Source organism: Musa acuminata, chromosome BXJ3-3 (genome assembly GCF_036884655.1).
Source record: "Musa acuminata AAA Group cultivar baxijiao chromosome BXJ3-3, Cavendish_Baxijiao_AAA, whole genome shotgun sequence".
Taxonomy (NCBI): Eukaryota; Viridiplantae; Streptophyta; class Magnoliopsida; order Zingiberales; family Musaceae; genus Musa; species Musa acuminata.
In genome coordinates this window covers 7,722,049-7,736,405 of record NC_088351.1, presented here as the reverse complement: position 1 = coordinate 7,736,405, position 14,357 = coordinate 7,722,049, and the positions used below count along the sequence as shown (strand labels likewise).

At 35.6% G+C, this 14,357-nt stretch overlaps 1 protein-coding gene across 3 annotated transcripts; it reads left to right on the top strand.

Moving 5' to 3' along the window:
- Positions 1-235: 235 nt before the first annotated feature.
- Positions 236-14,245, top strand: LOC103977842 (uncharacterized). 3 transcript variants are annotated; one of them, XM_009393477.3, is made up of 33 exons: positions 236-579; positions 1,108-1,169; positions 1,302-1,394; positions 1,739-1,910; positions 2,077-2,192; positions 2,309-2,395; positions 2,514-2,630; positions 2,705-2,768; positions 2,879-3,021; positions 4,284-4,331; positions 4,416-4,484; positions 4,999-5,074; positions 5,884-6,014; positions 7,239-7,298; positions 7,458-7,527; positions 7,593-7,657; positions 7,744-7,805; positions 7,889-8,009; positions 8,081-8,138; positions 8,278-8,390; positions 9,543-9,620; positions 9,914-9,976; positions 10,089-10,184; positions 10,287-10,396; positions 11,047-11,236; positions 11,628-11,742; positions 12,446-12,558; positions 12,637-12,714; positions 13,196-13,264; positions 13,348-13,479; positions 13,587-13,643; positions 13,716-13,796; positions 13,887-14,245. In XM_009393477.3, the coding sequence occupies exons 1-33, from the start codon at positions 456-458 to the stop codon at positions 13,935-13,937; spliced, it is 3,084 nt and encodes a 1,027-aa protein (XP_009391752.2). In that variant the 5' UTR covers positions 236-455; the 3' UTR covers positions 13,938-14,245. The 3 variants fall into 3 exon arrangements, with proteins under 3 accessions (XP_009391752.2, XP_065000805.1, XP_065000804.1); XM_065144733.1 differs by lacking the exon at positions 236-579 and having other exon boundaries at positions 1,129-1,177; positions 1,312-1,394; XM_065144732.1 differs by lacking the exons at positions 236-579; positions 1,108-1,169 and adding an exon at positions 1,170-1,191 and having other exon boundaries at positions 1,312-1,394.
- Positions 14,246-14,357: the final 112 nt, after the last annotated feature.

Genomic DNA, 14,357 nt, shown 5'->3' with positions numbered 1-14,357 from the left:
ATTTAGAATATTAAAATTATTTTTTATTTAATATTTTTTATTGATAAATTAATAAATATTATGATAAATAAATTTAAAATATTTTATTTTTATAATTATAAGAATTTTAACTTAATTTTTTAAGTATAAATACTAATCGGATCTAACTACCGTCTAATGAACCCGCTTAGTTCGGATTGGGCTCGACCCAAAAGCACCAATTCCAAAAGCCGCGCTCAAAAGCTCACATCCCAAACAACCACATCGCGCCCCCATCCCCCTCCCCCCGCGCGACACAGCCATCTCAATCCCTATAAAAACCCTAAACTCGCTCGCCCCGACCGTTCCCCAGGCGGATATCAGACAGCCACCCCACAGCGCTCCTCCGATCTCGCCGCCCTCCTCGCCCCCGTCGCTGCGGTGGCCCTTGCGGAGATCCCGAGCCCCTACTCGCCGATCGCTCTAGCGTTTTCTTGATGGAACCCGTTGTGGATCGGGACCAGAAATGGCTTCTGGATTGCCTCTCCGCGACGCTCGACACCAGCCGCGACATCCGGTCCTTCGCCGAGGCATCGCTACAGCAGGCCTCTTCACAACCGGGTTGGATTTTTCGTTCTTTGGTATTTGTTTCTCGAGACACCAGTTACAAGTCGTACATTTAGCATCTTGGAAGGGTTATTTGGTGTTTACTTTACTAGGACTAGGTAATTGACCAGGTCTGAATGGCACTCTAGTTGTTTCGTTGATAGTCAACGCGATGATCGGCCATGTTGTCGCTGTAGTAACAACGCGATGGCACTCTAGTTGTTTCGTTGATAGTCAACTCTAGTCGTTCGTGTTGTGCGTCGACCATTTTGGTTTATTATTTATAATTTGTGTTGCTGTAGTAATTTTCTAACAGGATTATTTTCTGGCTCAATGCCATTGTGTTGTTTTGGCACAAAAGAAAAAGAAGCAGGTTGCAGAATTGTCAACCACTTTGATTCCTTTTTTACTAACCTAGCATTTTTGTTGCATGTCACTTCATCTCTGTACTGCTTTATCATCTACAGAAATTGTGTTTCTACCTGTTCTATTGTTTCAGATTTGATAACTGCTACAAAGTGGTTTTTGTTTCTTCTCACACAGGTTTTGGGGCTGCTCTGTCCAAGATCATGGTGAACAAGGAGATCTCATTTGGATTACGTCAAATATCCTAGTAAATTTATTAGAGTTGTGTATTTTTCCTTCAATAAATTGTTTGGTTGTGATTACTTTCATGCTGTTTCTCGTTCTTGTTCTTGGGAAGGTCCCTGTTTATTGTGAGACTTAACTTCCTCCACCTGGCAGCAGTCTTGCTCAAGCAATTCATAAAGCAGCATTGGCAGGAAGATGAAGAGAATTTTGTACATCCTGTTGTTTCACCTGAAGAGAAGGTCTTTTTGGTTACAGTTTTTCTTTTGTAAATTAAAGTTTGTGCAGCTCTTATTCCTTTGAACAGGAAGGATTTAAATTTTGTTTGTAAACTAATGTGGTTGTTCTGCTATGCTCAACTGAATCTGTTTAAGACTTGCTAATTCCAATATATTTCAGTATTCTTTTGGGGGCATATTTTTGTATCATTACTGATTGGATTTATGTTTAATACTTTTCTGTTGTGTTTCTGACAATATTTGGTTAGTTTTCATGGATATGCATAATCAAAAAGTCTGTAGCGTGTAGATTCATTGTGCTTCAGTTTTTTTTCTTTAATTTTTTACCTCAAGTTATAATTCAACAGGCAGCTATACGCCAACTTCTGCCTCCTTGTTTGGATGACTCTCATGGGAAAATCCGTACAGCTGTAAGCATGGCAGTAGCATCAATTGCTCAGTATGACTGGCCAGAGGATTGGCCTGAATTATTGCCTTTCCTCTTGAAATTGATAAGTGGAGAGAACAATATCAATGGAGGTAATATGATATTATAGCTTGAAAATCTCAACAGATAAAAACTTTGTATATTACGTCATCAACTATACAAAACTAATACAATTCTGTGTACTTACTGCTTAGTGTCTCCCCACATATCTTTTATTTTTTATTGACTTGACATTGTATTTTTTTTCTCTTGCCACAGTGCATGGATCTTTAAGATGTTTAGCTCTTCTATCTGATGATTTGGATGATACATTGGTTCCAAAATTAGTTCCCTCTCTGTTTCCGTACTTGCACACTATTATATCTTCCTCCCATGTAAGTTGTTTAATGAATGTGTTTTTGCCTGGATTTTTTTTTTTACTTATTTACTTTTCAAATTGAATTAGCTCCTTCACTCTTTTTTGCTTAAGCTTCTACTTTTTAATTTGTAGTTGTATGAAAAATCTCTGCGTGCAAAAGCTCTTTCAGTGGTTCACTCTTGTGTCTCAGTCTTGGGAACTATGAGTGGGGTATATAAGGTAAACTTCTCTTCTTCTTCTTCTTGTTTTATCTCGTTGCTTTTGCCCATGGAGTGTGACTGTTCTATTGGTTTTCCACTTTTCTTCAAAAAATAACTATGGACATCTGATGGTGCAGACGGAAACTATAACAATGATGATGCCAATGCTTAGCTCTTTGATGGAACAGTTCTCCATCATCTTACAAGATCCAATGCAGTCCGAAGATCCTGATGACTGGAGCCTCAGGATGGAGGTAGATGCATTTACTCTCATTTACTTTGTTTAGATGTATTTAATTATTTATGTGTGCCTTTGATGTGACATTAGGTGCTGAAATGTCTGCTCCAGTTTGTTCAGAGCATTTCCAACCTTAGCGAAACACAATTTTCTGGTAACAATCTTGGAACATTATGGAGCCATGAGAACTTATCCTATGTTGTGTTTTTTTCCTGTTAATATTTCTTTTTTAATACAGATTATGAGAATGAAATCTTTGTGCAGTCATTCTTGCACCTTTGTGGCAGACATTTATTTCTTCTCTGAAAGTATATCAACTATCAGCAATAGAAGGTAAGCAGGATTCACATTCAGGAAGGTATGATTCAGATGGTGGTGAAAAAAGTCTTGATTCCTTTGTCATTCAGGTACATGATTCTTCTTGGAACTCTTGACTGTTTCGTTCCACTGTCTATCTGTCCAGTATGAAAAATATGCCAAATAAAAATTGGATGCGATATGCTGAATCAACACATAGAACATAATTAAGTAAACAATTTGTGTGTGTTTCCATTTTATGTTGCTTTGCAAATGTATGCATCTTGAAAAAATGTTTTGTTAGTTAGAGCATAATATTCTTGGACTTTCTTATCTGAAGCATGTTCCTCTTGTAGAATTATTTATTCTTCTTCTTTTGTCTCTATAATTTCTGTATAGATTGATGATGCCTTATGTTTGAATTTTGTTAGCAACCCATCTATCAAAACGGTTTGTTGCTTACTGGCTTGAAAGGTTGTTGATTTTCCAATCCTCTTGTTGCTCATAGTAAAATGAGATGACAACCCAACCAGCAGGAATTTCTATATTAGATATTGATAACTGCTGTTTACTTCCCACTTCTTTTGTTGTTCTTTGTTCGTCTTTTCTTCTCTTCTGTATAGATTTTATGGTAGTAGGAAGTAGGAACCATAATACTAGTTGTTGTATGCCTCACAGACATATTTCTCCCTTGAATTACTATAGCTGCTCAGATGATCTTGGTGGAGATTGTATTCCTTTCAGGAATTTTTTCATGATAGACTCCAAAAAAAGGGGGAAAAAAGTCTGGAAGCCTCTGTTAAGCTAGTGATACAAGAATGAGTAGGATCAATCTTATATGAGATTGAAGTCATCCAACACTTTATTATACTCTCCACAAACATTTAACCATTGTTACAGATATACCTGAAATTGGATGGGAGTTTATAGCTTTGTGAGCATTAGGAGGATGAGCATCCCTGGGTTCATTTAGACGTGCTCTAGTTATAGTTACTTGAATTTGAGGTACCACTTACTCTATATTTCAATTGATTGACTTGGTTTAAGACTCTAGAAAATGTTAAAGAAAAATGTCAAATAGTTGATTTGGCGATTTTTGATTGTATCATCACTAGTTCTAATAAACCATGACTGCATATGGATAACTTCAGTTTTTGAAGAATAGTGAAGAGAAAAATATAGAATTTGTGGTTACATTTTTCTATTTCATTCTTGTTTGAGATTCTTTTCTGTTTGCTTCGAACTCTTTATGGCTTTAACATATGCATGACTAGTACATAAAGACATTGGTTAAGTTTTTCATTTTGTGCAAGAGTTTAATTATCTTTTAAAATTTTCTGATTCATCATCTAACGTTGTCATTTATCTTTAGTTATTTGAGTTCTTGTTAACTATCGTGGGAAAATCTAGATTGGTGAAGGTACATACTAACACATCTATCACACTTTTGGTAACTTCCCATTTCCTAGACTGTTTTTATTCATGTCAATCTGGGTGCTTGAAGGTCATTGGCAGGGATGTGAAGGAGCTGATTTATTACACTATTGCTTTTCTTCAGATAACTGAAGAACAGGTATGCTCCTTTGGGTATATAATCAAGTGCCTTATGTTATGAAAATTTTTGAATTGTAGTGGTATATATAATATAATTCAACTTGCTTAGGATTAAATGTTGGTTAAGAAGTTGTCAAATCATAGTCAGGTTAAATGTTAACACCAATATTTTTGTTTTTCTTTCTTGTCCAGTTATAACTTGATTTCATTTATTATTTTTATAGTTGGCTAATCTATTAGGACCCTGAGTACTATGTTTCAAGACATGCTTATGTGACATCATTCTGTAAAATTTAACTGATCCTCAAATAGTCTCAGCCAAACTTCTGGATTTAACTGCTGCAATTTGTGTTGATTTTCTTGTTTGTTTCATACACTTCATTTTTGGAACTTCTAATGCCATTAGTTATTTATATTGCTTTCTTTAGGATTTTGTTGATATCATCTTCAACTTTGTTTGGTAGTGAGTTATTTGTTGACCATTTCTTTGTGTTGTTTGTTTTTTTTTTTTTTTGATGTTCACTTTGTTGTAGGAACACAGTTGGTCACTAGATGCTAACCAGTATGTTGCGGATGAGGATGATGTAACTTATAGTTGTCGTGTATCAGGTACAAATTATTTGAACAAGTTCTAGTTAATCCTTATAATTCTTCTCCAGAGTATCCAGGTAAAATTAATTGTTCTGGTGGACTTATTTGTTTCACTTTAGTTTCTGGGAGCTTCTGTCTTTAATCGGGCAACAGTTGATTTATGTAGGTTTAGTTTGTGCTGAGAGAAGCATTTCTTCTTTGTTGGTCTTTAAGTTTCTGGATGTTTTCACTCTTGGCCAGGAGTTAACGAGAAAATGTAGCAATTTTAAATGAATCTGTATCTTGAAGGGTTACCAGTAGCTAGAACTGCTCCTCTTTCTTCTTTCTCTGATTGCAGCTGTGTTGAAAAGGAATTTTGCCTCATAATATTCATAGCTTTTATTTATCAATATTCAAACTTTTTTCCAGTACCAGACCATGTTATCTGCTTAATGCCCTTCCTTTTGTTGGCATGATAATTAAGACTTTGTAGGTCATGTTTTTCTTAAGACAAAGCAAAAGTTGGCCAATTTATGGTGCACTAGGCCCATGTTTTGGCCTGTCGGGAGACTGATACTCATAGCTGGTCTAGGCATTTTTACTGTGTTTTCTTAGTAGGTGCTGGCTCATCAAGGGAATCCTTCATATTTCTTTGTTGTTTATGATATTCAATGGAATTTAGTAGCTAATGTGATTTATAGAGTCATGACATATAGTTTTCATGTTTTGTGTCATTTACTTCTTGTTTGGAGACTGTATTTATACTTCCATGAGCTTGAAATTGTCATCAGCACTTACAAATTTCGGTTGTATTTTTATGATGCATTTACTAAATAAACTATATCCAGGGTCTCTCCTGCTGGAAGAGTTAACTAATGCTTATGGTGGAGAAGCAATCAAATCTATAATGGAGGCATGTCAAAGCCATTTTTCTGAATCATGCCAAGCAAAAGTTGCAGGTTCTGCAGATTGGTGGAGAGTGAGTGAACATTTTTCTAACTCTATATTAAGTTTTGGGTTTCATATATCTAAAAACTTTTCCTTGTATATGATGCTGCTCCATATGTTAGAAGTTCTCTTACTTTTTTGTGGCACCTTGATTTAGTGGGAAGTTATTATGGAATGTAGGGCTAGATTGGTGTACTGATAAAGAATTGAACTTAAGCATTTTGGGTCATGTGCTTTAGGTTTATTAAGTTGGCCTATTAGATCAGACTGAAAATTGTAACCATACTAGACTTAGTACTACACACATATGGTGGTTGGTGCTATGTAAGAAAAGGCTATTGAGGTATGGTGCAAGAGGCATGTCAAGGGGTGGAGCCATGATTGGGCCATGAGCTTCACATGTTGTCCGCTAGCAAATGATGGTGGATTTATGTTGGACCTTGATAAGGACACAACATGCTGATTAGTCCTTCATCGCTAAGCGAGAGGGGATTATGACGGTATAAGAACTAGATGGGATACTACTCGTAAGTTGAGTTTAAACATTTTGGATCACATGGTTTTAGGTCCATTGTATCGAAGTTATTAGGTTGGTAGATCTATCAGGCTGGGATGTGATACTTTTCACCTAGATTGTTTGAAATTTAGGTGCTTGTGGAAGTTTGCTCTCTTGTTACATGAGTTTAAATTGAAAAACAACAAATCATACGTCAGACTATTTGTCTTCATCTACATGGATCTTTTCGTGCCATTAAGCTCTGTTGAGCTCAACCTTACTTCTTCAAATAAAAGTCATCAGCTGTTGAAACTCTTCTTATTGTTTCCAATAAAGTGTTCTTATGTCTTCCTCTTCTTCTCCATATGCTGCTATTTCAAAATGACTCCCTATCTAATAGGTTCATCTGGAGATCTCAGATGTGTATATACTACTTCCGTATCCATAACAGTTGGGTCACAAACTCTCAAATTCTTTTAGCTGAAACTTATCCAATTTTGGTTTTTCAAGAAGTTGTGTTGTCAGTGGCAATGGAGCTCGTTTCTTGTGCTTCTTATTTATTTTATTTATGTTCAGTGAACTATGATTTTGATGCTATTTGTGATGTAATTATGACATGTTGTTTGTACTTGACTCTTGGTACATTTACTACTACTTAATGTTTACCTTGACTTCTGTCTGCTGAAGGCTGGTTTTTCATATTTGTTTTTCTGTACATGTATCCATTGTCAAATTTCAAACTGCTGCTGGTTGTTCCAGTTACAAGAAGCATCTCTATTTGCACTGGTTTCTTTATCCGAACAATTGATCGAAGCAGAGGTTTGTTTTCTTATCTGATTTGATGATAAGATGCTGTCAACATTAGCTTTGTTTACATTCAGACTCCTAGCTGGAATGACTACATTTCATCTTTATTTTTTAGTCTTGCTTTCCTTTGGGTTTCATTTTATAAGTCCTTGAATCTTACCCTTCTTTCAGGCTTCAAAGCTAACAAAAGATAACTTAAGGAATCTTCTTGAGCAGATGATCACTGAAGATTCAGGGGCAGGTAGTCAAAGATCTTTTAGAACTAGGTTTTTCTAATGTTAAAATATGATGGTTTTCTGCTGTCAGGAATACATGAATGTCCTTTTCTTCATGCACGCATTTTTTCAACTATATCCAAGTTCTCTTCTCTGGTATGACATTGATTTCCATCCTCTTGATTGTCCTCCTTGCCATACATGGAATATTCCAGATACTGAGTATTTTAAATACTATGCAGATAAATAGAAGGATATGTGAACAATCATTATATGCTGCTATTCAAGCGATAGCTTCAGATGTGTAAGAAATAGATCATTGCTGCATTTGCAACTTAGTTGTAGTGAGGCAATCTTGTTGCTAATTTAGGCATATTTGTTGTGCAGTCCAGCACCTGTAAAAGTTGGTGCTTGCAGGGCATTATCCCAGCTTCTGCCAGTATATAGTGAAAATGTTCAACCATATATAATGGGCTTGTTGTCGTCTCTAACAAATCTTCTGAGACAGGTATGTAGTTATAAATTTTTTAAGCTTATTTTCAAAATGAGTTTTGATTGGCAATATTTTGTTTTTCTCAGGCATCAGATGAAACCCTACATCTTGTACTTGAAACACTCCAAGCAGCTATTAAGGCAGGTGTGTATCTTTTTGAGCTTTTATGATTTAAATATGTCTCATATTCATAGCACCTAGAACCTGGAGATGAGATCTCCTCTCTCTGAAGCAATGAGAGTCGTGATTTCTTTTTTATTTTAATATTTTTTTGGAATTATAGGTCAAGAACAATCAATGACAATTGAACCTGTTATCTCCCCCATCATCTTGGATGTGTGGTCACAACATGTTTCAGATCCATTTATCAGTATCGATGCAGTTGAAGTCTTGGAGGTACTCTCAATGTATTTGATTTGGATAGAAGGAAATGTCGAATAATATCCATACATCTGCCTTCTATGTGTTATTATTGTGGTACTTTTTGTATATATGTAGAACATGTTTCCTGATAACAGACATATGTTCTTACGGCTGAGCAAACTTATGCTCAAAAGTTAAATATTCCCATGGTATTTACTACATCCTTTCTCTAAAAAACTGTTTTTCAGTATTTAGTGTGTGGACAAAATATGAAACTTGCAAGCATACCTATATATAGAGCTACTAGCTCCAATTATCCTAACCTAAATAGGAGCATGACAAGTTTAGAAATCTGTACATATTACATAACGATATAGTGAAATAACATGATAAACCTTCCTTAAATATCCCTACTCAACCTTCTTAATTTCAATCAAGTTTTCCTGATTGTACCCCAAAAAAGAGCCCTGCATGCCTATCCTTACTGATTGTACTGACAGGTCATAGAAATGTCCATATGGTTTGTATGGATGGCAGGTTTAGGGGTGAGAAAAGGGTAATTGAACCCTTGTTTCACCTAAGCTATGACTTGTTAGATAATTAGGATTTAGCTCCTTTCCATCTTAAAGCAGATGTGATCATCTGCAACTCCTAGTCTTTGAACGACTTCTTAAAGCAAGAAATCATACCCAATCTTTCGCAGTGCAAAACTGTTGATGTCCATATCTTGTGCAGGGTCAAACATGCATCTTGAGATACAAGAAGTCCAGCATTCAACCTTCTGAAGTCGGTTGGACCTTGACTTGATTGACTTAGGCTGGAGTCTTGATCGGGTCTGGTCCACTCTGTAAAACTTTGTAGCCTGAGTACTGACTTCTAAAACTGCGTAATCAATAGCATCCAAAAAATTAGTCAAAATTGATGCATAAGAGGAGCTAATTGTTTAGAATTGTTGGTCCTCACACCATGCACCTCTTTTTTTTTCCCCCAGTCTTCTTTCTCCATGTGTTCGCTGTAAGTTGTGTTCAATTGACACCATAATTATCTATATTTTCTGGATTGTATTTCTTAAACTGTTCAACATGGATAACTTTGTGTATTGATCTATAGAATATTTTTCAAGTTTTATATGGCATGTTGTAATCAATTAAATATGTTGACTTGATAAGATTATTTGCATTTCAGGTAATCAAGAATGCTCCAGGATGTTTACAGCCTCTGGTCTCACGAATTTTGCCGCCCATTAGATCTGTTTTGGAAAAAGTAAGCTTTATCTACTAAAAGGAATTGAATTGATATCATTGCTATAGATGCCCACAAGAGCTCAAACAAGATACTGTTGTCAGCAAAAAAATGTTGTAAAAATTAAGGGAAACTATATCAGTTCATGGTTGGATATGAGATTTGATGAAGGATTGAGAATCACCTGGGATCTATCCTGGGCTTCTTTTCTGGGTGTAAAGAGCATTTCTCTTGTTTCTTTTTTTCTTTTTGTCTAAAGTGTTTTCTGACACATTCTGCTTGACATATTTGTCCTGTATCATAAAATGCATCAGCCACAGTCACAGCCTGTTGGTTTAGTTGCTGGCTCATTGGACCTTTTGATTATGCTACTGAAAGTAAGTTTTTGGACTTTTGTTTTGCTTATTCTGTTCATTAAAATTTAGATGAACTGTGTTACCATTTATTGGATTCCTGTTGGTGACAATCATTAATTGGGATGTATTATAGAGTGCTCCTCTGGATGTGGTAAAGGCAATCTTTGATGCTTGCTTCAATCTTGTAATTCAAATTGTCCTCCAAAGTGATGATCATGCAGAAATGCAGGTGAAGTATTTGGTATAGTTTTTGTTGTTACTGCAGTCACCTTTGTTTGTTTGTATCTTTACAATATGTGGTCACTTTCTTTATTCCATGATTGAATTTCAGAATGCAACAGAATGTTTGGCTTCCTTCCTGTCTGGAGGAAGACAAGAGTTGCTAGTGTGGGCTGGTGACCCAGCACTTACAATGAAAAGATTACTTGATGCTGCTTCTAGGTAATTCTAAGGACTTCACTTTTGCTGGGTGCAATCTGTAATTTATCTTCATTTTAAATTATTGGAGTACCCCTCTAGTCATATCTTTTGCTTAATTCTATACTTACATATTAACCAATTGTTCTGTGATAACTTAACTGTACCAAGATTCTGACTCATTATTCATAATTAGGACTTGTAGATTGTGAAAGTGGTTGGTTTACCTGTAGAAGAGATTGTCTGGAATAACAATCAGTGCTTAGTGACACTGAGAGTTTGTTACCTAAGAAGAGAGATTTTGTAATTATTACTGAAGTTGTACTTATTCAAAAAAGTGGTTATTAGCATGTTAAGATGCTTTCTCTTCCCCTTAGTTTAAAATTTCAAACTTACATGAAGTTTGCATAATCAGTAAACTTGTAGTGCATTTCTAAGATTTGATCCATGAATGCAACTGATTGCTTTGATGTTTATCAAATAATTGGTTTCTGTCCTTCCTACTAAGTTCTACTACCTGTCCAAGCACCCACTGTATTCTTCATTTTTATGTGTTCTGTGATAGTTTATTGTTCATCATGTGGTGCCAAGATATGTTGGTCTATTGTGTCAAATTTGACACAATTGTTATTTTTTTAATGCATTCCAATAAATTCCTGGTTGATGTTTTACAGACTTCTGGACCCAGACCTGGAAAGTTCAGGATCACTTTTCGTGGGCAGCTACATTTTGCAGCTTATCTTACATTTGCCATCCCAAATGTCTCTGCACATTCATGAGCTCGTTGCGTCTGTTGTGTGGCGTATGCAGTCATGTGAAATATCTGGGTTAAAAAGTTCCTTGATTGTTATTCTCGCTAGACTGGTAATTATCCTTCTAAAGGTTTCTTTTTTCCTTTTGACTTTCTGCTGCTTTACAATGTCCTTATATTTTGTTAAATTATAGAATAAAATGTTGCTATAACTTACATTTCATATAATTTTACTCTTTCTGAAATTGCTGATTATCGTGTGTTTGGTACCTTGGATAACTGGTAGGAATTAATAGCACAATTATAAGAGTTCTCCATCTGATTGTTTACAGCATACCCTTTGGAATACTGTCTTTTAAATGCCAACGAAACCTCACTTTCTATTTTACTGTTAAAATATACCTTATGTTGTCAATCTGTCTTTCCTGAAAAAGTTTGAGAAGACCTTATGTTGTTTCCTTATTAAATTAAAGTTTGGTTTGATATTCTCTTTTTGTGTTTCAGGTACATCTCAGTACCCCAGATGTTGATCGGTTTATCAATTTATTGCTTACTATACCTGCTAAAGGCTATGAAAATGCACTGGGTTATGTAATGCCAGAATGGACCAAAATTCAGGGTAAATATTTTGTTTAATTTATGTTTCTGGTTCTCCAGTTCTAGCTGTTTCAGACAAACAAGAAGCTGCTGTGAAGTATCAACCATTCACCATTTTTTAGGATTTTTCATGTTCAGTAGTATCTAGCTACCATGTATCTATAATTCAACTTTCACAATGGTAAGAACTGAAACCATGTGTCTTATAGAGAAACTAAAAGAAGATAACAGAACAATAATGATGTGAAAACCTAATAGAGCTTTATTAGTCATTACATTTAATGAGGGTTTAGACGCTCATCTATCTTTGTATCTTTGCTGAGTGGATTGTTCACTCTGATACTGAACCAATTTAAGAGAAATGAAAATGATCTGAGTTACTTACCTTTCAGTTTCTATTAACTTTGAGATAAATTTGGCTGATTTTAACTTACGAGAGGCTTTGCTGCTGGACTGATTCCCACAACAGAAAGAATTGTGAAAGACTAGAAGGTCAATATGAAGAATTCTTCAACTAAAGTGAAATGCCCATTGGGTTTTTAACTTTGGTGATATGTTTTATTGTGAATACATATCATTGGACTAGTTGTGAAAGAATTGTTGATTCACTTAAATTTTAATGGAGTTATAACATCCAGCAAAAGAAATTTTGGTGATAGTATCCAAACAAATGAAAAGAAATGATGAAACGTCAGAGCATTAAATTTCATATCTCTTGAGTGAAGGTGAAATTCAAGGAGCCTATCAGATAAAGGTTACGACAACTGCACTGGCTCTATTACTCTCAACACGTCATGTGGAGCTGGCAAAGATCAATGTCCAAGGGAATCTAATCAAGGTTTTGCATTCTTCCTTCCTGCAACCAAATTGTCCTTTAGAAATATATTAGAAAATCTTATTCCATTTGAGAATGCAGTCTAGTGCAGGTATAACTACACGATCAAAAGCAAAATTAGCTCCTGACAGATGGACGACGATACCGCTTCCTGCAAAGGTATGAAGCACATTTTGAACATTGAAAAAGTTGGATTAGTCTTTTAATTGGTTATTTTATAATCTAAGTGTGGCCTTTGAGGCCATTGATATCTTAGTCTTGGCCAGAAACTCTTTTGATACTTTTGGATGAAATACTTGTATCTTCCTTTTGAGTTTTCTTTGTCACTATCATTATGAGATTGGAAATGGTGTGAATAATGATTGTTTCCAGCATGACGTGTGATCTTTTCTACCAAAAAAAATCTAATAAATACCCTATTTGTGACTGTGGATGGATTTAGAATATTTAGCAGTAACTTATTATTTCATGGAGATAACATTTGATAAATACTTGTTGGTAGTTTCTTCTGATGGATCATTTGTTCACTAACCTGCTAAACTTAATGCTAACCTGAGTGCATCTGCAATGTTGTATGCAATTTCATCATGATTTCTTCTTTTTTGTGAGAACCTGAAGTTTGAGCTCTGCATAACTGCAGATATTTGCTCTATTATCGGATGCACTTATTGAGATTCAGGAACAAGCCTTGGATGATGATGACGATGAGGTAGTTGGGTGACTTTGGCCTCTTACATGAAACATACCAAATATATTATATTAGTATCTTCATTAAGCTAGCTGTCCCTGTAGGATAGCGACTGGGAAGAAGCTTCAAACAATGGAAGTGGTGTTCCACAAGATATACTATATTCGTCTACCGTGCCATCAAATGTTAATCCTTCAGTCAAACATCTTGATGCCATGGCAAAGGTGTTTGATGAGGTGAGGACACATCAACAATGCAAACCCTTTACCTATCTGGTTCTCCACATACGTTTACTCTGATGTACTTGGGAGATCACTGTCTCATGTGTTGCCCAAACTTCCAGGGTGATGATGATGGTGACTATGATGATGATCTTACAAAAGTTGATCCACTAAACGAGGTTTGTTATCTAACATAGGTCTTGTTAAAAATTAGTGTGCCCTCTTCTCATAATTCACATCATGCTTTGCAGATCAAACTGCCAGAGTTTTTGACAAGTTTTGTTCTGAACTTGTATGAAACCGATCAGGCACTCTTCAATTATCTTTCCCAGGTAGATTTGTGCATAACTGCTACTTGATATAGTTTGGAGTAGTAGTGTTTAATCTCTCTACTAATGCTGCCACATTCTCACGCATTGCAGAACCTGACAGATGTACAAAAATCTGTTGTGAGAAAGGTTATAAGAAGGTAACTTTAACCATTGGTAATGTTTGTGATAAATGAAGAAAGGGCTTGTCAAGAAGAAAGAGAGGAAGAAAGCAGACTTTTAAGGTTTGATATGCTTGTAAGTTGTTGAATGTATGTACAAACAAATTTTGCCCAAATTACATATTTGATTGAAGTCGATGTTGAGCTTATCCATTGAGAGTTATTTATTGCTTCCTTTGCCAGTGAGAGCAAAACGTCAAGTTGTAAATTTTTCAGGAGGATTCAGTGGCTGGTTTTACCACCACCAGGCTAATTGTATTCTTTGGATAGAAACATCGTTACAGAGATCCACCGTGTTTCTGCATAAATAATATATATTCCAGACAATATCTAGTCATGACTAGCTAGCTAATTTGGAATCTCATATGAATGCATGCCTCTAATTTAGCACATCTCAATTTCC